At 35.5% G+C, this 20,312-nt stretch overlaps 1 protein-coding gene across 5 annotated transcripts in view; it reads left to right on the top strand.

Annotated features, from left to right (window-relative positions):
- Window positions 1-20,312, top strand: part of ALG6 (ALG6 alpha-1,3-glucosyltransferase) — a 73,818-nt gene that overhangs the window by 28,292 nt on the left and 25,214 nt on the right. For 4 of the 5 annotated variants that reach the window (XM_032296764.1, XM_032296762.1, XM_032296763.1 and 1 more), the window contains 10 exons: window positions 954-1,038; window positions 7,125-7,214; window positions 9,298-9,386; window positions 11,221-11,303; window positions 11,965-12,029; window positions 12,335-12,520; window positions 13,110-13,245; window positions 15,260-15,345; window positions 17,079-17,163; window positions 19,823-19,893. In XM_032296764.1, coding sequence (XP_032152655.1) covers window positions 971-1,038; window positions 7,125-7,214; window positions 9,298-9,386; window positions 11,221-11,303; window positions 11,965-12,029; window positions 12,335-12,520; window positions 13,110-13,245; window positions 15,260-15,345; window positions 17,079-17,163; window positions 19,823-19,893 — 959 coding nt within the window. In that variant the 5' untranslated portion in view covers window positions 954-970. The remainder of the gene's footprint in view (window positions 1-953; window positions 1,039-7,124; window positions 7,215-9,297; window positions 9,387-11,220; window positions 11,304-11,964; window positions 12,030-12,334; window positions 12,521-13,109; window positions 13,246-15,259; window positions 15,346-17,078; window positions 17,164-19,822; window positions 19,894-20,312) is intronic. The other variant, XM_032296765.1, reaches the window with a different exon arrangement.

Here is a 20,312-nt window from a genome sequence, read left to right as displayed (position 1 = left end):
TGACCATTCGACTTAACGACCACAATCGCTAGCCACGACTGCTCTGCGTCTGGCAGTGCAAACGTTGCCCAGCTGGGCGTATGACAGTGCAGACCAGCTTCCGACAGCACTACCATCTCCGCGTGCACCATTTCAGCTGTACATATAGCCTACTCAACTTACGACCAAATCGTGTTACGACCAGTCCGTGGTCCCTACTATGGTCGTAAGTCGAGCACTAGCTGTAATTATTATTAAGTACAGTCAGCCCTCTGTATCCATGGGTTCTAAATCTGTGGATCCAGCGAACCATGGATTGAAACTATTCAGGAAATAAGAAAGGATGATTGAGCCTGTACTGAACATGTGGACTTTTTCTCTTGTCATCCTACCCTAAACAATACAGTATAACAACTATTTACGTAGCATTTTACATTGTTATGTATTACAAATAATCTAAAGATGATTTAAAGTGTACAGGAGGATGAGCAGAGGTTATATGCAAATACTATGCCATTTTATATAAGGGATGATTTTGAGCATCCACAAAGTTTGGTATCTGTGGTAGTGGGAGGTGGGGGTCCTGGAAGGAATCCCCCACAGATACTGAGGGATGATTATAATGTTAACAATAGCTGCTATTTATTGAAAGTTTACTGTGTGCCAGGCACTATGCTGGGCATTTTATATCCATTTTCTTATTTATTCCAGTAGTCCTCAGTAGGGAAGCTGTATTGGTCCTGTTTTTAATGTGTTGAAGTTTAGGGAGGTTAAGTAATTTGCCCAATGCCACACCAGCAGTGTGCAAGCAGTGCTAAGATTACAGACTTTATCTCTCTGACTTTTTCGGTAACTCCTATGTTCTTTCTGTAACCTACACTGCTTCTCTAATTTAGACAATTTTCGTAAAGAAATAAAAATCACTGATATGCTAAAGTACATTGTCATTTTGCCCTTTTTTCCTTTCATCTTAGGTGCTGGAAAACCCCCTATGTTTGGTGATTATGAAGCTCAGAGACACTGGCAGGAAATTACTTTTAATTTACCAGTCAAACAATGGTATGGTACTTTTTACTTGGTTTTCTTGTTTATCATAGTTAATATAGATTGTTTGAAAATATTTAAGAGGACAACACGCTATTTTCTTCAACTTGAACATTCTCATCTCTTGCATACTGATGCCACATATGGATTGCCTTGCATTTTGTAGGCCTGTCTTTGAAATTTGATAGTCCTGAAAGTTAATTCGTATACTTAGTTAGGTGGGCTGTGATGCTGAACTAGCACCTGGATGATAAAACTCTGAATGTCTATATGTCCTCTGGATATAAACTATGGAAGCATCATCATAGGCTACAAACATTTCTTCCCTGTTTCCTCATCCACTATTTCTCTTGCTAAAGATCACTGTGATTGTAGCTACAGATAAAAGTAGATGAGAGCTCTGGCAGTAGCTGTTGGCTGAATTTGCAGAGCTGAAAAAGGGACTAAAAGGAGAAGCCTACAATAAAAGGACTTGTTTTTAACTCTGAAAATTTCACATACAGCTAGTGCTCGACTTACAATCACGATTGGTTCCGACAGACCGGTCGTAACACGATTTGGTCGTAAGTTGAGTAGGCTATATGTACAGTACTGTGAAATGATGTTATAAAAATCTTTGTCATATTTTATCATAATTTTCTTTCATTATTGTTATATATCATAATTTTCTTTGTTCATTTTATGCCATTTATATCATCTCTACACCATTTTGTTTCTTATTTTTACATTCGTCAGGTTTCAGTAAAACACTGCGTTACCAGTACAACTGGTTTAATATTTGCAAAACATACAAAATTACAAAATACAGGTGCATACAAAAATACAAAATACAGGTGTAAAAAATACCATAGGAAACATTTTCCCAATTGCAAAACGTGTCAAAATATATAAACATGTACGAAACATTTTATTGGCCGCTGGTGCTTGGCTGCGGATCGTTGATGTCGTCATCTGAGGCAGCAGTTGGGGTTACCGGAGTTGGTTTTTTCATAAATGTGGTGAGCTTTGTCTGAATTGTATGTTTCTTTTTTTTTTCATAAATTTCACGATACGGACAAAACACATCGTGCGCCATCCGTTCAATCCTTGCAAATCGTTTGATGTTTGGGTCCACTGCTTAGAAATGTATAAGAAGTTCATTGGGAGGGGTTTGATGAAAAATATCCAAGACACAAAACACAAATTGCTGTACCGAGTCTGGGATAACAGTTGCAATGGTGCACGCGGAGATGGTAGTGCTGCCGGAAGCTGGTCCGCACTGTCCTACACCCAGCTGGGCAATGTTTGCGCTGCCAGACGCGGAGCAGTTGTGGCTAGCGATTGTGGTCGTAAAGTCGAATGGTCGTAGGTTGCATAGGTCGTAAGTCGATCAATACCTGTATATCCTTTTGGTTCACCTTTGAATACCCTGCATCTAGTATAGGGCATGGCACATTGTAGACCCTCAATAAAAATTTGTGGAAGGAATGAGTGTTTAGGTGTTCGTTTTCTTTTCTCTCTCTCTTTTTTTTTTTTTGAGATGCAGTCTCACTCTGTCATCCAGGCTGGAGTGCGGTGGCATGATCTCGGCTCACTGCAACCTCTGCCACTCATGTTCAAGTGATTCTCCTGCCTCAGCCTCCCCAGTAGCTGGGATTACAGGCACCTGCCACCATGCCTGGCTCATTTTTGTGATTTTTAGTAGAGACGGGGTTTTACCATGTTGGCCAGGCTGGTCTTGAACTCCTGACCTTGTGATCCACCTGCCTCAGCTTCCCAAAATGCTAGGATTACAGGTGTGAGCCACCACACCTGGCCTTTGTGTTCGTTTTCATATGGTCTCATTTCTGTAGCTTTCTCTTTGTATTATGAAGGAGGAGGTCAGCTCTAACCTTCATTGGTTTTATGGTATAGTATATATCGAACCTTCCGTTTCTCCGAACTCAGAGAGCTCCATAGAAATTTTTGTTAATTATTGTTCTCTATTATAATTGAGCAGTGGTGATTAACCTTAATTTTATATACAAGTCTACCTGAAATATAAAGTAGCAGTAGCTTAGTAGTAAAGATTGTAGGTGCTAGGGTCAGACTGCCTGAGTTCACATCCTGCCTCAACTATTTATTAGCTGTGTGACTTTGGTAAATTATTTAACTTTCTCAACCACTGTTTTATCACTTGTAGAATGAAAATAATAGACTGCATATTTCACTGGATGTGAGGATTGAATAAAATCATCCACATAAAGCACTTAGGCCAGTGCCTAGCATGTAATGAACTCTCAATAAATGTTAGCTGTGGTTATAGCATCATAGAAATTCATGCTTTTGTCAATTTTATTGAACGTATCCTGATAACCGGTGATGACACTACTTATTGACTTACTAGATGGCTGGTAGGTTATTCTCTTAGAGACTGGCTATATAAACTGTTCATATTATATTGTTGACTGCTTTGGCCACTGCTTTCATATAAGCCCTTTATCAGAGAGTTTTATGCAGGAACTTCATATTGAACTTCCTATTGATAGGTTGCCTGTTCCCTAGTCAGAGTTTGGAGTGTTTCAAATAAAGAGGAACCTGAAACACTTGAAATATCTCTTAGTAGGGGAATGATTAAATAAAGTCTATTTCTTTTTTTTCTTTTTTTGAGACAGAGTCTTGCTCTGTTGCCAGGCTGGAGTGCAGTGGCACAACCTCAGCTCACTGCAACCTCCACATCCTGGGTTCAAGTGATTCTCCTCCCTCAGCCTCCTGAGTAGCTGGGACTACAGGCACGTGCCACCACGCCCAGCTAATTTTTATATTTTTAGCAGAGATGGGGTTTCACCATGTTGGCCAGGATAGTGCTGATCTCTTGACCTCATGATCCATCCACCTCGGCCTACAAAAGTGCTGGGATTACAGGTATGAGCCACTGCACCCAGCTATACAGTCTGTTTCTTATGTGCATATTTTTTCTAGGTAGATGCCTAGAAGTGGAAACTCTAGAGTAACACCAGAATATCTCTTTCTACATACCCTGACAAACATTTAATAACATCAGACTTTTTAAATTGGCATTCCCAGGAGCAATTGTGACCTGAGCATCTTTTATTGTATTTGTTGATAATTACATTTGTTTTCCAAATTGCTTGTTCATTTCTTTCCCCCATGTTTGTAATGGATGATCATTTTTGTAATGATTTATATGATTTTTAAATAGTTATGCTAATTTTGTATACTGTGTAACAAATGACCCCCAGATGCTAATTGCTTAAACAGACATTTATTATCTCAGTTTCAGGAGTTTGGGCACAGATCAGGAGTTTGGGCACAGCTTAGCTAGATATTCTGCTCAGAGTCTCTCTCAGAGGCTGTAGTCCAGGTGTCAGCTGGGATGCAGACTTATCAGAGGCTCAACTGGAGAAGGATCCGTTTCCAGGTTTCCTCAGGCTGTTGGCAGAATTAGTTTCCTTGCATCTGCAAGAATGAGGGCTTCAGTTTCTTGTTGAGAACCACTCTTGGCTCCTAGAACTCATATGTCATTTATTGCTATGTGGCTTCTTCAACATGGCCATGTACTAAAACATGCCAACTTGCTTCTTTAAAGTCAGTAAGAGGCAGTCTGTCTAGTATATCTGCTAGCAAGACAGAATCTTACATTTATATGAAACAGAAGCACAAGAGTGACATCCTATCACATTTACCATATTGTATTGGTTAGATGCAAGTCATGGGTCTTGCCCACACTCAAGGGGAGGAGATTGTACACATGCAAGGGTCTGAACACCAGGCGATGGTATTCTCGGTGGTGACCTTAAAGTCTGTCTACCACAACAGTATTGTACACTTTAATCATTTTCCTCACATGTGTGTATAGGTGTATAAAATAAACGTCTTCTTTCTGTTTATTCTTGTCTGAATTTTTTAATGATGTTGTCTTATAAAACTTTCTACATTTTGATGTATGTAAGTTCTTTGAACTGTTCTTGCAACTTTTTTGTAACTTTGAAACTGTTTCAACCTAAAAATTTTTTTCTTTAAACAAAAATATCAATGATGACTCTATGGGTTGTCAGAGAAAATTATATCTTAAAGTTAGTGGTAATACTCTTGAATGTAATTTTATAATTTGTGTGGTAGCGAGTTTTTTTTTTTTTTTTTTCTAACTAAACATCTACTGAGATTACATGGGAATTCAGTGAGAAAATATATTTCAACATGTAAATAGTGTTTAGACAACTTTTCAGATAATAATATATCTAAAGTATAGAATATAAAGCAGGAGTATCAACTAATTGCTTTGTTTCTACTGATAAATTTTGAAGCTTTACTTGAAACACTTTTTTCTTTTTTTCTTTGAGATGGAGTCTCACTCCATCACCCAGGCTAGAGTGCAGTGGCACAATCTCAGCTCACTGCAACCTCTGCCGCCTGGGTTCAAGCAATTCTCCTGCCTCAGCCTCCTGACTAGCTGAGATTATAGGTGCCTGCCACCATGCCTAGCTAATTTTTGTATTTTTAGTAGAGACGGGTTTTCACCATCTTGGGCAGGCTAGTTTTGAGCTCCTGACCTCATGATCCACCTGCCTCGGCCTCCCAAAGTGCTGGAATTACAAGCATGAGCCACCGCACCTGGCTGAAGCACTTTTAAGCTGTCTTCTTTTATGCCTCTTTCTTCTACTTTATGAATTTCTATAAGAATGGGGAACACTGTTATAAACCCTATACATTTTTTTCCTCCTAATCCAACCATTGACTTTAATTTTAGTATATATTGTCTCATGCTTATCAGCTTACTGTCAATGCCTCTTTTACTCATCTCCAGTGGATCTCAAGGTTAAACTAAATGAAAAATAGGTTTTGTCTATTTTCAGAAGCTGAAAACCAAATCAAATTGTATTGGAACAATGTGATTCTTGAATTACTTGATGGTTTTCCATTGCTGTATCCATCTTAGTTGTTTTGTGGCTAGTGGCCAATTGGAGCTACTATTGAGCACTTTGTGTCAGGCACTAACCTCACAACTTTACTTGTTTGCTTAAAGCTTCAACAGCTCTGAGGCTGATACAATAAAACTTTATGCTAATGTGCTCTATAGTAACATGAATTTGGAAATGACACAATTGATACGTGTCTTCAGGTATCTCTGTCTAGGCAAGTGGGTCCTTTGGTCTCTATTATTTGCCTGGCCCAGTTTCCCAGATTTCGGCTGGCAAAAAGGGGTCTGACTAAACCAGAGATTCTTGGACTTGCTGCTTCTTGGCTTCAAGCCCCAGCCAGACATGGAACCCAAGATTGCTCACATGGATGTTTCTGGAGGGACAGTGGCCACCAGCTGGTACAATACTGTGGCACTCTATGCCCAGATGTCTTGACTGCCTAGCATGCCTTGATAATTTTAATCCCCATCTCTTCCTACAAAACTATGTTTTATGTAAGTGACAGTAAGAAGAGTAGATCTTCCGAAGATGATTAATAGGTTATTTGATGGGATCATGTTGAATGCTGATTTAAATAAATGTTTTTAATCCAAAAAGTAAGAGATTATGATATTGAGGAATTGTGACTGAAATAAGCTTATGCACAATGGTAATTTATGGGTTATATAGTTTGGTTTGCACTGTTGTAAAGTGTTCTTATGAAATAAATTGAGTAGAAGAATCTGCCTAGTTATAAAGGACATGATTAAGAAATTATGTCAACTTAATTTTTATTTCTTGAGTCATGGTAGTTGTATATAGTTCCTTCACATCTGGCCAACCAGAGGAGCCTATCAATTTGTGGACATTAGACCTAATTTTCTTCCTAAAATTCAGAGAACCTTGCATGTAAGGAGGCTCTTGTTACATGTTGGTTGAATTGGTTGCAGACAGTGTTCTTCTTTTTGTCGTTGCATATTTTTTGTTGTATGTTAGTCATTGACGAAGCCTATTAATAATAGGATGACACCGAATCCCAGTTTGCCTAGGAGAGTCCTGGTTTGTGTCTGTTGTCATGGCATAATTATTAATAGCTTAATAATTAATAAATACATTATTAAGCTTAATTGTAATAAGTGAGGTGTGATATTAAATTATAAGTCTACTTCTTGAATATTGATTAATGGAATGGCACTTTCTTCTTTCTTTTTTTTTTTTCAGGTATTTTAACAGCAGTGATAACAATTTACAGTATTGGGGATTGGATTACCCACCTCTTACAGCTTATCATAGTCTCCTATGTGCATATGTGTAAGTTTTTCTTTCTTAACATAACTCTAAACTTTTATGCCCTTGGCAGATTTAGTAAGAAACAGTGTGATTGGGCTTTCTTGACTAGAGGAGAGATTGCGCGTAGCTGCCGTTATATTTAAAAAAATTTTTTTGAGACAGAGTCTTGCTCTGTCACTCAGGCTGGAGTGTAGTGGCACGATCTTGGCTCACTGCAACCTCCACCTCCCCGGCTCAAGCGATTCTCCTGCTTCAGCCTCCTGAGTAGCTGGGACTACAGGTATCCACCACCACATCCAACTAATTTTATATTTTTAGCAGAGACAGGGTTTCACCATGTTGGCCTGGCTGGTCTCAAACTCCTGACCTTAAGTGATCTGCCTACCGTGGCCTCCCAGAGTGCTGGGATTACAGGCATGAGCCAACGTGCCCAGCCACTGCTATTGTATTATTTATTACAAATGGGTTTTAACAAATAACTATCAGCTGGTCACGGTGGCTCATGCCTACAATTCCAGCACTTTGGGATGCCGAGGCAGGTGGGTCACGAGGTCAGGAGTTGGAGACCAGCCTGACCAATATGGTGAAACCCTGTCTCCACTAAAATTACAACAATTAGCCTGGCGTGTTGGTGTGTGCCTCTAATCCCAGCTACTCAGGAGACTGAGGCAGGAGAATCGCTTGAACCCAGGAGGTGGATGTTGCAGTGAGCCGAGATCACACCACTGACTCCAGCCTGGGTGACAGGAGACTCCCATCTGACAAAAAAAAAGAAAAAAATAATTATAAAAGTTTGAACATTTCTATAATTTTTTTGGAAGACATTTAGCAAGAAATGCAAAAAACCTAGTTTTGTTTTGAAGTAGACATGTTATCCGTATGTGTGGACTACTGAGAAATATATCTAATATGCGTTAGTGTGTATAAGAAAGCTTTTTTTCTGGAATAGCTCAAAGTAAATGAAAAATAGAGATCAAAATGGTTACTGACTAATCTGTCAAGTTAGAAACTAGAATAATTATAGTGTTTCATCTGTGATTTAACATCAAAATTAGAATTCCTACTTCTTTTAAAGAAACTGAATAGTTATAGTGATAACTTCTATTTTGGTAGAGACCCATTTCTACTCTGTAGTGGTATTCCATTCTTAGATTTGAAGTATGTCAGCAAAAATTTGAGGAACTTCTTCACAATATCTCATGAATTCATCTTCCTTGTTTAATTTCAACTTTACAGCCATATGTCACTTCATGATGGGAATACACTCTGAGAAATGTATGTTAGGTGATTTCATCCTTGTGCAAACATCATAGAGGGTTCTTTAGTAGGCAAAATGGTATAGCCTACTATTTACCTAGGCTATATGGTATAGCCTATTGTTCCTCCGCTACAAACCCGTACAGCATGTCACTGTACTGAATACTGTAGGCAATTATAACACAATAGTATTTGTATATTTAAACATATAAAAACATAGAGTAAAAATATGATAGTATAATCTTATGGGATCATTGTCCTACATGTGGTCCATTGTTGACTGAAATGTTATGCGGTGTCATTTTGAGTGTATTCCATATTTTGTAAAAATAAGATTTCTGGATTGAAAATAACGCCTCAAACATCATCATTATAGTATTCAGGGTTATTCTAATATGATTAAAAATTTCATTTATCTTTAACAACTGTGTTTAGTTTTATGCAATGATTTATGATTATTAATAGCTATTTATTATAGCCAATTGTTATGATAGCTAATTATAAATTGTAAACATCCTATTGGATCAACAGTAGCATATTGCTTTTTACAAAGTATGTGTTTAGTAAGTGAAATGTGACATGCCAGATTGGTTTTACACTGGAGGAACTGTGAAGGTAGGGCTTGTAGTTAGACATAGTTTTCTTGGAAGATAAGCAATGCAGATGATGTTTTGTAGCTTAAGTCCATTTCACATGATAAAAAGAGTAAAGCTTAAGCATTGACTCTGTTGCTTTATAAGAGAAATTACCAGTTTTCAAAATATTAATAAATTCATACATCCTCAAATATCCTTATTGCTAAAAATGATGAGGAATAAAGTACCTGTATATACGCTTTGATTTGCAGGGCAAAGTTTATAAATGCAGACTGGATTGCTCTCCATACATCACGTGGATATGAGAGTCAGGCACATAAGCTCTTCATGCGTTCAACAGGTAAAAGAGCAATAGGTATTGAATGTAAAATTTGATTTTTAAAAAAATTTGGAGAAACTGGTAAAGGTACTGTTATTGTTCTTACTGACTTTAAAATTGTGTAATTACACCTACACACACACACACACACACACACACACACACACACACACACACACATATATATATATATATATATATACATGATCCAAGACCAAATGTATATCTAAGCTAAAACATGAAAGAAAGAGTAGAAAGGAATAATTTTGGGTGCTTTACATTTTTTTTATCTGACTTAATTCTTTGAACACCCAAATGAGCTAAATATTATTATTCTTATTTTAAGCTGAGGAAAATGAGGCACAGTTAAATGAAGCAAATAGCTTTACTTGAGGTCAGATAGCTATAAGTTGAAGCTTTAATTTTTTAGGCTGCTGCTTTAATATCCTAATTCTTAATCTATTTTTTTCTTGATGCAAACCTTGCAGTTGTTATCTTATGTGCTATATTGTTGTGCAGTTTCTAAATTAAATAATCCACTCAACAAATATCTATTGAACATCTGTGTGTGCTGTTGTAGGAGCTTGAAAATAATAAGCTTAGATTTCTTTAAAAGCTTTACATGACTTATGCTTTAATGCTAGCCCAGTCCTTTTCCTTAATTAGTCTAAATGTAGTTTTGTTCTCGTTACAGTTCATTCAGTCATGGAATCTTAGACCCAAGAGATAACCTGTTTTGCCCCCTTTCCCTCTCCCACACCACTCCCCTTCTCCCCCCAGTGCTGTCATCCTTTCTGAACCACATAGTTACCATGTGATTATTCAGCTTCTGAACCAATACCTATACTTGCAGGGAACTCACAACCTTCGGAGATAGCCTGTTCTATTTTCAGAGAGCTCTGATCATTAAAAATTACCTTCCTAAATTGAACTTCCACCAGTCATTACAGATTCTGTTTTCTTTGAGTTACAGAGAACAAGTCTGATCGCTTATATCCCTAACATCCTACAGGAATTTGAAGTCACCTCTTCTCTAAGTTAAAGATTCCTATATATTTTAGCTATTCCTTAGATAACCAGTTTGTCGAATGTGATTATGGTTTTGAGGCCAATGTCTGACCACTCCTTTGCCCCACTCTGGGTATGTTCCAGTTTGTCAGTTTTATCTTTAATGTGGCATCTGGAGGTGACCATATTGACAGGTTGCATGCTTCTAACTTTGACAGTTTACTGTCACTTACATTTTTCTTAACACTGTACTTAGTGAGGTATAAGAAAAAAATAAGCTCTTTAGACAGTTATGTTATACATTTGAAGAACTTACATATTTATTTTTCTTTGTTCTAAAGGATTGCATGTTCAAAATTATGAATTGCTTTTCTTTTTAAAAAAATTTTTTTTTCAGTTTTCTCCTCACCTGTTTCTCAAGCAAAAGTTTATATTGTTCAATAAGGACTAATATTTTAAAAAGCTTTTCTCACACATGACTGCATTTCAGTTATTCTTTATACTAGGAAATTTAGAGTATCTAGATTGAGAAAAAATATTTCCTTGCTTTGAGTATTTTTAATTTTTAAGTCCAAGTCAGAGCAAAGAGAGAATGTTGGAATCATGTAATTGATTAAATGTGTGAATTTGTTAGAGAAAATTAAGAGACGCCTTTGCAATACAGCAATTGAAATTAGGCACAGGTGAATGGATTAAAAAGGGCTGAATGTGTAAAGGACCTGTCCATAGTGGGACAAGAACCTTGTGTTAATGAATTCTCAGTCAATGTTGGAGGAAGGGAGGCAGTTAATGGGTAGTTGTAAATCCTGATGGACTCATGTTTAAAGTCATTTACTTGTGTTTTCAGTTTTAATCGCTGATCTGCTGATTTACATACCTGCAGTGGTTTTGTACTGCTGTTGTTTAAAAGAAATTTCAACTAAGAAAAAGGTAGGTTTTAAAGCAGTCTGCCAGTTCATCTCTGAAATGTATTCTTTATTAGTCTAACTATTAAGTATAGACCTTAGGGAAGCCATCCTTTTGGAAATAGAGTAATTAGGAATATTATATCTTCTATCAATTAATTTTCACTTCAAAAACATCAACTTATCTTACAGTAATTATTTTAATATACTACTAAGATACACTGAATTTTGGAAGTTATGTACTGTTGAACTACATGCCCTGCTGAATTTGTTACTGAACTGGTAAAGCTGAATTTTGAGCTGGCTTGTGAGATTGACCAAACTGAAAGACATTTTGAAAAGTTGTATATGCTCAATTCATAGTTATCAAACATTATTTTTGGTTATTTTAGGTAGGTTAACATTAGATTGACCTCTCTAATTTGTATATATGAAAGTACTTCCTCTGACAAAACCTTTTAGTGATTTTTTTTTTCCTTTTTAAGGAAGTGTCCCATGTCACCTTCATGAAAACTTCATTGTCTAAAGAGTCGTTTTATAAAAATTGAATATTTTATAAAAAGAAAGTATAACACCTCTGGAAAAGGGGAACATTTGCTCTTATGTTAGATGAAAACCACACTTTGGTACCCTGCTTGATTTGTGTAACAGATTACTTTCTTATTTCACAATATTTTTCTTTACAGATTGCTAATGTATTATGCATCTTGCTGTATCCAGGCCTTATTCTTATAGACTATGGACATTTTCAGTATCCTTTACTAATGTAGAAATGAAGTCAGTTGTATATTATGAAATGTAGGCTCAATGTGTACGATTATTAGAGCTTGTTTAAACCAAAACGAGTCAGTTGCCGTTTACCAGTGGACTTAATGTATCTGAGGCTATTATTACACATGATTTCATGTTTGTTTATCACTTCTGTACTTTGCATTTCTATTTGGAAATAGCTTTCATTGTATATGTTATTTTAAAATCACATAAGAGATATGTTCTATTAAATGTAAGCTTTGTCTTTCTAAATTTATTGAGATAATTTCCTTGACCCAGGAACATATATAATTCTGTGAGTCTTGGCTTTGCTTTGTGGGGTGTTCTTGGAGTATCTTGTGACTGGGACCTGCTAGGGTCACTGGCATTTTGTTTAGCTATAAATTATAAACAGATGGAACTTTACCACTCCTTGCCATTTTTTTGCTTTTTACTTGGCAAGTGTTTTAAAAAAGGCCTCAAAGGAAAGGGGTGAGTGACTTTTAAACAACAGAATCCAAAAATGTACTTCAGATAACTTTTTTGGCATGTGTACTTGGTGGAAGGTGACCTTTCACTTTGCCTTTTGGTGATTTCTTATAAATATTTTGGCTATAGGGTATGTGGGAAGAGAGAGATTAGGTCATGTTCTATATTTTATTTTAAATTTTCCTAACTAAAGAAATATTTCAGTTCATATACATTTACTGGTAATGTGGATTGGCTAGTTAGAGCCTTGCTGTGGGATTTTATCACTTTAGAGTTTACTACATTATATACTTATTAGATATACATCCCCATTTGATATTTTTCTTCATGAATGCATTTCCTTATTTCTATAGGAATGGCATCTAACATAAATTAGGATGGTGATAAAAGTCTTTTTGCTGAAGTGCACATATTAGCTATTGTGAATTTTTTTACCTCTGATATGAGCAGACTCCCATTTTAAACCTATATTGGTAAAATAGATTTAGCATTACTATACATTTGCATGTATTATGTTCAGCGATACTCAGATTGATTTTGCAGAATTATTAACCTTTCCCTATCTTACTGACTACCTTTGTTTTCGTTCTAGGTTTGTATTGCTAGTTAAGCTAGCTTGTACTGTTGTGGCTTCCTTCATTCTCTGCTGGCTGCCATTCTTTACAGAAAGGGAACAAACCCTGCAGGTTCTAAGAAGACTCTTCCCAGTTGATCGTGGATTATTTGAGGCATGTTTAAAAACTTTCCTTTTCTTTCTGTTACTTTACCTTCCCTGTGACCTTTAGGGGTTTCATGTAGAAGACACAAGGAAAAGGAACTTCAGCTACTTTCCTCCTGTAATCGTTTCTTGCCAGTTATTGCTTGATTGATTAATTGACTGATGAGACAGGATCTTGCTATGCTGCCCAGGCTGGAGCACAGTGGCTATTCGCAGGTGTAATCATGGTGCACTACAGTCTTGAACTCCTGGGCTCAAGTGATTCTCCTGCCTCTTCCTCCCAGGTAGCTGGGACAACAGGGTATGTGCCCCTTGCCAGTTATTTAATCCGTTATGCAACTCCTAGCTGAGCTGACATTTTTTAGTACATTACATCAATAGGTAATAATTATGCCATCATCAGATCCATAATTCAGTTATATGTTTTTGTAATTAAATAGGGTCCATAATGAAAGACAGCATGAGAAGTTTCAGCTGTCATTTTAACAGCTGTGTAATTTTTTGGTTTATATCCTGTTTTTAGTCTTAGGAAATTATTTGTAAAACTAATAATCATGTTTGCTTCAGAAAGATGTCATAATTCCTTATGAGATATATAACCTTCATCCATAGTAATTTTTAATGAGAATCTTTCATTTCATTTCATTTAATGCTAGTTTAATCACTCTTGTTAAACTTTTATTACATGAATAATTTGGTCATTTAGATTTGGTAATTAAATTAAACAAACCATTTTTCTGAAACAAAAAGGCCTTTTAATAAAGTTAGACAGAAACAACATATTTATAGATAATTTGCTTTTGGGTAACATTTCTTTTAAAAAGAATTTTAAAAGCATTGTATCTTCCTAAGTTTTGAATATATAAATTTCTATAGAAAATCTTTCAATGGACTTATAGGAAGATGGAACCAGCATTTTGAAAGAGACTAAGATAGGAGTTTCGTGTTGTGAAGGAACAGAAATGTATGACTGTATGTCAACAGGATGATGGTAGTGACTATAATTAATAATCGTTATGGTTATAGCCACCACTTACTCGGTGCCAGACACTTCCATGTAATTTTATTTGATCCTTACAGTAGCTTTCTGGTAGCTATTATCCCCACTTTACAGATTAAAAAACTGAGGTCAAAGATTCCTATAACTAGTATGTAGCAGAGCTGATTTGAATTTTGAAAATTGTTTTCCTAACCTCTTCTTTGTATAACCTCTAACACTTATATAAAGAAAAGTTTAACTCTCTCTGTAAGCTGCCTATTTGCCTTACCTTCCATTTCAGAAATGGCATTTATCATGATAATTATAAAAATGAGTATCAGATATGTTTGATGGTGTTGCCAGTCTCTTTCATTTACTTGTTGCTTTCAAAATCTGAAGAGCATTTTCTTTGATCCAGCAGAGGAAAGTGGGATGGTATAGTTGTCAGTGGTAGTTACTTTTTTGATGTTAAGTCTGCACAGCTATAAGTCAAGCAGCTGTGTAGAGAATGGGTTTTACCAACACGAGAGCTGTAATTGCAAACTTAATTTTGAAAGTGATCCTAGCACAACTGCTAATGTCTTTAGACTTTTTGATTTATTAGCAATTAGCTCTTGTCATTGCTAGTAGCTAGCAGGTTACTCTGTTACTCTAAGTAACTTCAGGAGTTTGATAAAAATGGGTCAAATGTAGTATGCATTCTATAAATGATGGAAAAAGCATTTCTTAGAAAAATGTTCAAAGATGAATAACTTCAGTATTCAGGGATAGTACACTGCTCTTTGAAAACTATTAAGTATTTGGGACTGTCTGGATTATGGTGGGTCAAAACTTTTGATCAATTCCTTTGCACAAAAATGAAAAATGCTTGAGACAATGTGTGCATATATGTTTATTCCTGGAGGATTTAATCTATTTAGTTATAATTGTGACTAAGAGTTTCACATGTCTCAAAAAATTTATTAGTGATTATGGGCTGTACTTCATGGGTTTTAATATTTCTTTCAATTATACCAGAATGTAAAGCTAACAAATCTCTTTTAAGGATAAAGTAGCCAATATTTGGTGCAGTTTCAATGTCCTTCTGAAGATTAAGGATATTTTGCCACGTCACATCCAATTAATAATGAGGTAAGAGAATCAACGTTTGTATGTAGTATTTTATAAGTTACTCTCTAAAAGTGTTATGGTATTATTTCATTTATTTGGCATCATTAGGGAATGAGGTGTTTTTCTTTTTTTTGAAATGGGGTCTGGCTCTGTCACCCAGGCTGGAGTGTAGTGGCACAATCTTGACTTACTGCAACCTCTGCCTCCTGGGTTCAAGTGATTCTCCTGCCTCAGCCTCCTGAGTAGCTGGGATTACCTGCCACTATGCCCAGCTAATTTTTGCATTTTAGTAGAGACAAGATTTCACTATGTTGGTCAGGCTGGTCTTGAACTCCTGACCTCAGGTGATCTGCCCACCTCAGCCTCCCAGAGTACTAGGATTATAGGCATGAGCCACTGCACCCAGCCAAGGTGTTTTTCTTTAGAGGATTTTCCACATAACTTAGACCTATTGCTCTTTATAATAAAACTCTTCTATTTGAATTATTTTATGTGAAAGTTTTTCTGAATTGTTACCTTGTTCTCTCCTTGAACATAAAGTGCATTAAATATGATTGATACTATGTTGAAGAGTCATGATATTCAGTGTGTATCAGTCAGGATCAATCAAAGAAGTAGAAGTAGGAGATGACTGTTGTGTGTGTGTGTGAATATATGACAAGGAATTGGCTTATATAGTTGTAGGGGCTAGCTAAGCAAGACAAAGTCACAAGGCAGGCAGTCTGGAGGGAATATCTAGGGGGAAGACAGAGCAATTCAGACCCAGATGCTGTTAGGGAAGTCCTCAGCGGTCTTTTAAAGGGCTTTGATCTGATTAAGTTAGGCGCCTCAGGACAAGCTTCCTTTTGATTAATTTAAAATCAACTCAGTAGGGGTTTTACATCTGCAAAAATTCTTTCACAGTAGATTAGTGTTCAAATAACTGGGAGATGAGATGGGTGTGGCCTCTCTCTGTCCTCCAGATCTTATGAGAATTTCCCTTGTAGCCCACCCTAACAAAAGCATACAAGAAGGAAATTCTAGGGCCATTCATTCAGCCTAGCCAAGTTGACAAGTCAAAAGCTGTAAGTGGGAAAATCAATTATTGTATTAAGTTATATACTTGTTTTTAGGCCTTTCAAGGACTATGTCCCATAGTACTAAATGGTTCCAGGCCACTTTGTTGAGTCTGTCTGCTTTTTCTAGTTCTTTTTCCTCCTCACCCAATTAGCCATCCTTAGGTAGGAGAAGCTCTAGTGGCTTCTTGCTCCCTTTCCATCTTGTTCTTTATGATTTACCATGGGCTTGAAAATCAGATAATCAACTTTTGTGAAATGAGAGCCAGAGAGACTTTTGTGAGTAAAGTTTATGAATGTTTGTGTTGCAGATATAGCATTCTCTTATAATTCATTATGTTTTCTTATTTTGAATGTTCAACAATTGACCTTCAACTATGTATCTTTGTATATTTTCTATACATTATATTAAATACGAAAATAAAAGAAGCAATATTTAGTATTATGAAGTTTGATCTTTAAAATATTTAGTGTCATGTATAAAAGTATATATCTCTCTCAATGTGTAGATTTTTTTTCAATGTGTAAATTTTATTTAAATGTTATTTAGTCTTTAAATTTAATAAATAAAAATAAACTATAATTTGAAGTCAACTTAAGGTGATAAATAATACAATCTTTAAGAAATATTTTCTTATTTAAGCTAGATTTATACCTCTACAAAGAAAACAAATATTTGATTTTTATTATTTTTTTAAGCTTCTGTTTTACATTTTTGAGCCTGCTTCCTGCATGCATAAAATTAACACTTCAGCCCTCTTCCAAAGGATTCAAATTTACACTGGTAAGTTTTTCGTTACTATAGATACTTAATTCTTGCCACAACTGAACTTTTAAAAATTGTTTTCTTGCTCTGAACAGGATTTACTAGGTTGGGAAATAAGACATTCATTTATTTGGCAGTGTTAGACACTAAGCTAAGCAATCAGAATAATCTTTCAGTTAATTAAGCTATTTAATTTCTTTTCTATTAGTTAATGAGGGAAAACAAAGCAGAAAACAGTGGCAAAGAACATAAGTAGCTTAAATAGTTATGTGATAAAACAGATGGTATTAAGTTCTATCAGGTACAAATGAAGCCCTATGATGTGTAGGAAAGGGAGATACTATCTCAGGGGGAGATTTTAGAATGCTGTTTAGGGCAAGTGGGATTTGAGCCCAAATTTGAAAATGGGGTAAGATTAGAACAGTAGGTTATATAGCAGAAGAGAAGTTCAAAACAGGAGGAAGAAGTTGAAGGTCCAGAGGTGGGAAAGGACACAGGACATTCTATTAAACAATATAATTTGGGTGGCCTTTGTGTGTGTGTGTTGAGAGTAGGAGAGGATTTGGTGAGAGATAAGGGTAAAAATGGACCAAATTACTGAAGACCTTGAATGTCTTGGTTGGAAAGGTTTGGAGTTTGATTTATGTGCAAGAGAAACTAAAATGTATTTTTAAGAAGGGGAGGGGACAGATGTCTGTTTTAGGAGGATGACTTGTATCACTTTGAAGATGGGCTGGGTGCATTTTCTATAGTTTAGGGTTTTTTCTGAGTAGGCTTACAAAGTCTTCTTGGTTGTATTTCTGTGGCATTTAAAATTTTGTTCCTGTTTGCTATGGTCTATCAAATGACATTTAAAAATATATTTAAACTATCAAGAACATGTAGTATATGAAAACAGTAAGTCCTAGTGGACTTCGGCAACATTTAGAAATTAGGGTTCCAAGTCTGGGACTGTCAGTTAACTACATTGCATAAAAACAAGCCAGAAAAGTACATAACAGTGAAATACTTCAAAAATGCATCTCATACCATATGCAAAAAGGATAGTTTCATGTTCCTTTTCACTTTTTAATTATCTTTTTATTGATGATTTCTGTTGTTTGATTCCGTGAATGAACTCTGAGCATACCAAGTCATCTGTTGTTAATATTCTATTGGATAGTTAGAACAGGATGGATATGGTGTAATGCTCTGATGTCTTCAGTAGGCTTAACCTGAAATATATTTCAAGCTTATGATAGATTGCTGTTTTTCTAGGAAATAGAGTGCTAAATAAATGCACATTTCAAAGATACTGGGCTGGGCATGGTTGCTCATACCTGTAATCCCAGCGCTTTGGGAGGCCAAGGCGGGTAGATCACGAGGTTAGGAGATTGAGACCATTCTGGCCAACATGGGGAAACCCAGTCTCTACTAAAAATACAAAAATTAGCTAGGTGTGGTGGCATATGCCTGTATTCCCAACTACTCGGGAGGTTGAGGCAGAAGAATTGCTTGAACCCAGGAGATGGAGGTTGCAGTGATCTGAGATTATGCTACTGCATTCCAGCCTGGTGACAGAGCAAGACTCCATCTGAAGAAAAAAAAAGGAATAGAATTTCAGAGTTTGAGTAACTTTAGCAGTGTTACAGATGATAACTTTTAGGATTATAAGGCAGAAAAAATATTTCTTTTTCTTTATTTTCTAATTTTTGTCTGTTTGGTATGTTTTAACAGAAGCCATTGTGTTAAAACTTTTTAAATGTAAGATTTTTGTTATTTTGTTTTTGTTGATCATGCTTTGAATTCTTATTGTATACTTCTGAGAGTTTTAAGAACATTTCCCATTATAATTATTTTAAAAGTATTTTTCTTTCAACCAAGTTTGCCTGAATTATATCTCAATACATATCTATTATTGAGGTAATTGATAGCATGAATACTGGTGTGTGTGTGTGTGTGTGTATATATATATATATATATATGGCAGGAGTATTACCAGTTAGGAGATTATTGCACTACTACAAAGATGGATGGTGGCTTAGACCACTCCTCTGCCACCCTTAGCAGAGGGGAATGGAGAGAAGTGGTTGGATATTGTATTTAGGAGATGCTATACTTATTATTTCCTGATGTTTTAGATGTATAGCATGGATAAGATTCGAAGTTTCTGCTTGAGCAACTGGATAGTTATCCATATCTAATTTGCGGAATGTAAACTTCTGAAAATAATTTTTTATTTTAAACTCCAAATAGCTTGTGATGAATTTATAAAACATTAATACATTTTATTGAAGTGCATGTTTTAAAACAGCAAAATAGATTTGTTTTGCCAGTTTTAGATTCTGACCTTCTTGTCTTTCATGCTTTTAAATTTAAATTATCAGAGATTCCAAGGGACGATGAATGTATGATTGTTATGTCTGAGGTATTTAGTAGTTTTGTTTATTAATAACTGAGTATAATGAACTTATATTGGATGGTTAAAGTTTTATAATCATTGACTTTTGAAAAAAATTTCGATTTTTAAATTTGATTAACATATGCATATCAGTGTTGTGATGGTATTTTACTTCTAAATAGAAGCTTTAATAAGCTTTCAGTTTTCAATTGAAATGGTTTTTATTTAGATTCGTAATTAACTCGATATGCTATTTTGCAAGTTGTTATATCTCATTTTTCCCCTTTTTTCTTAAAGGTTAGCTGTGCACTATCATTCTTTTTATTTTCTTTCCAAGTACATGAAAAGTCCATTCTCTTGGTATCATTGTAAGTAGAAACGTTTGAAATATGTGTTTATAATATAGCTTTATAATTTACATATAAATATTTTAATGCAAAACAAAACTACACAAATGTTACATCTTTGCATAAAATTATTTCATAGTCATGCTTTTTCCAGATCTGATTTTCTTTATAAAATGTATTTTAAACTGAAAAAAATTGATAGAATATTATTGACATATTTTTCATTTCTTCCTGTTTTTTCATTTATATTTTCTACATGCTACAGTTTGCATTAACAGTTCCTTTTGACCTGGTCTCAGCTAATCATATCATTAAACAAATATTTAATTCAATAAATATTTATTGAGTGCCTATTATTTGTCAGGCACTGTTCTGTGCACTTGGGATATATTCCAGACAAAAATCCCTGCCTTCTTAGCTATCATTCTTATGGATAGATG

This window comes from Sapajus apella, unplaced genomic scaffold (assembly GCF_009761245.1).
Source record: "Sapajus apella isolate SASKATOON/1434 unplaced genomic scaffold, GSC_monkey_1.0 scaffold36, whole genome shotgun sequence".
Lineage (NCBI taxonomy): Eukaryota > Metazoa > Chordata > Mammalia > Primates > Cebidae > Sapajus > Sapajus apella.
This window is presented reverse-complemented; position numbering and strand designations above follow the sequence as displayed.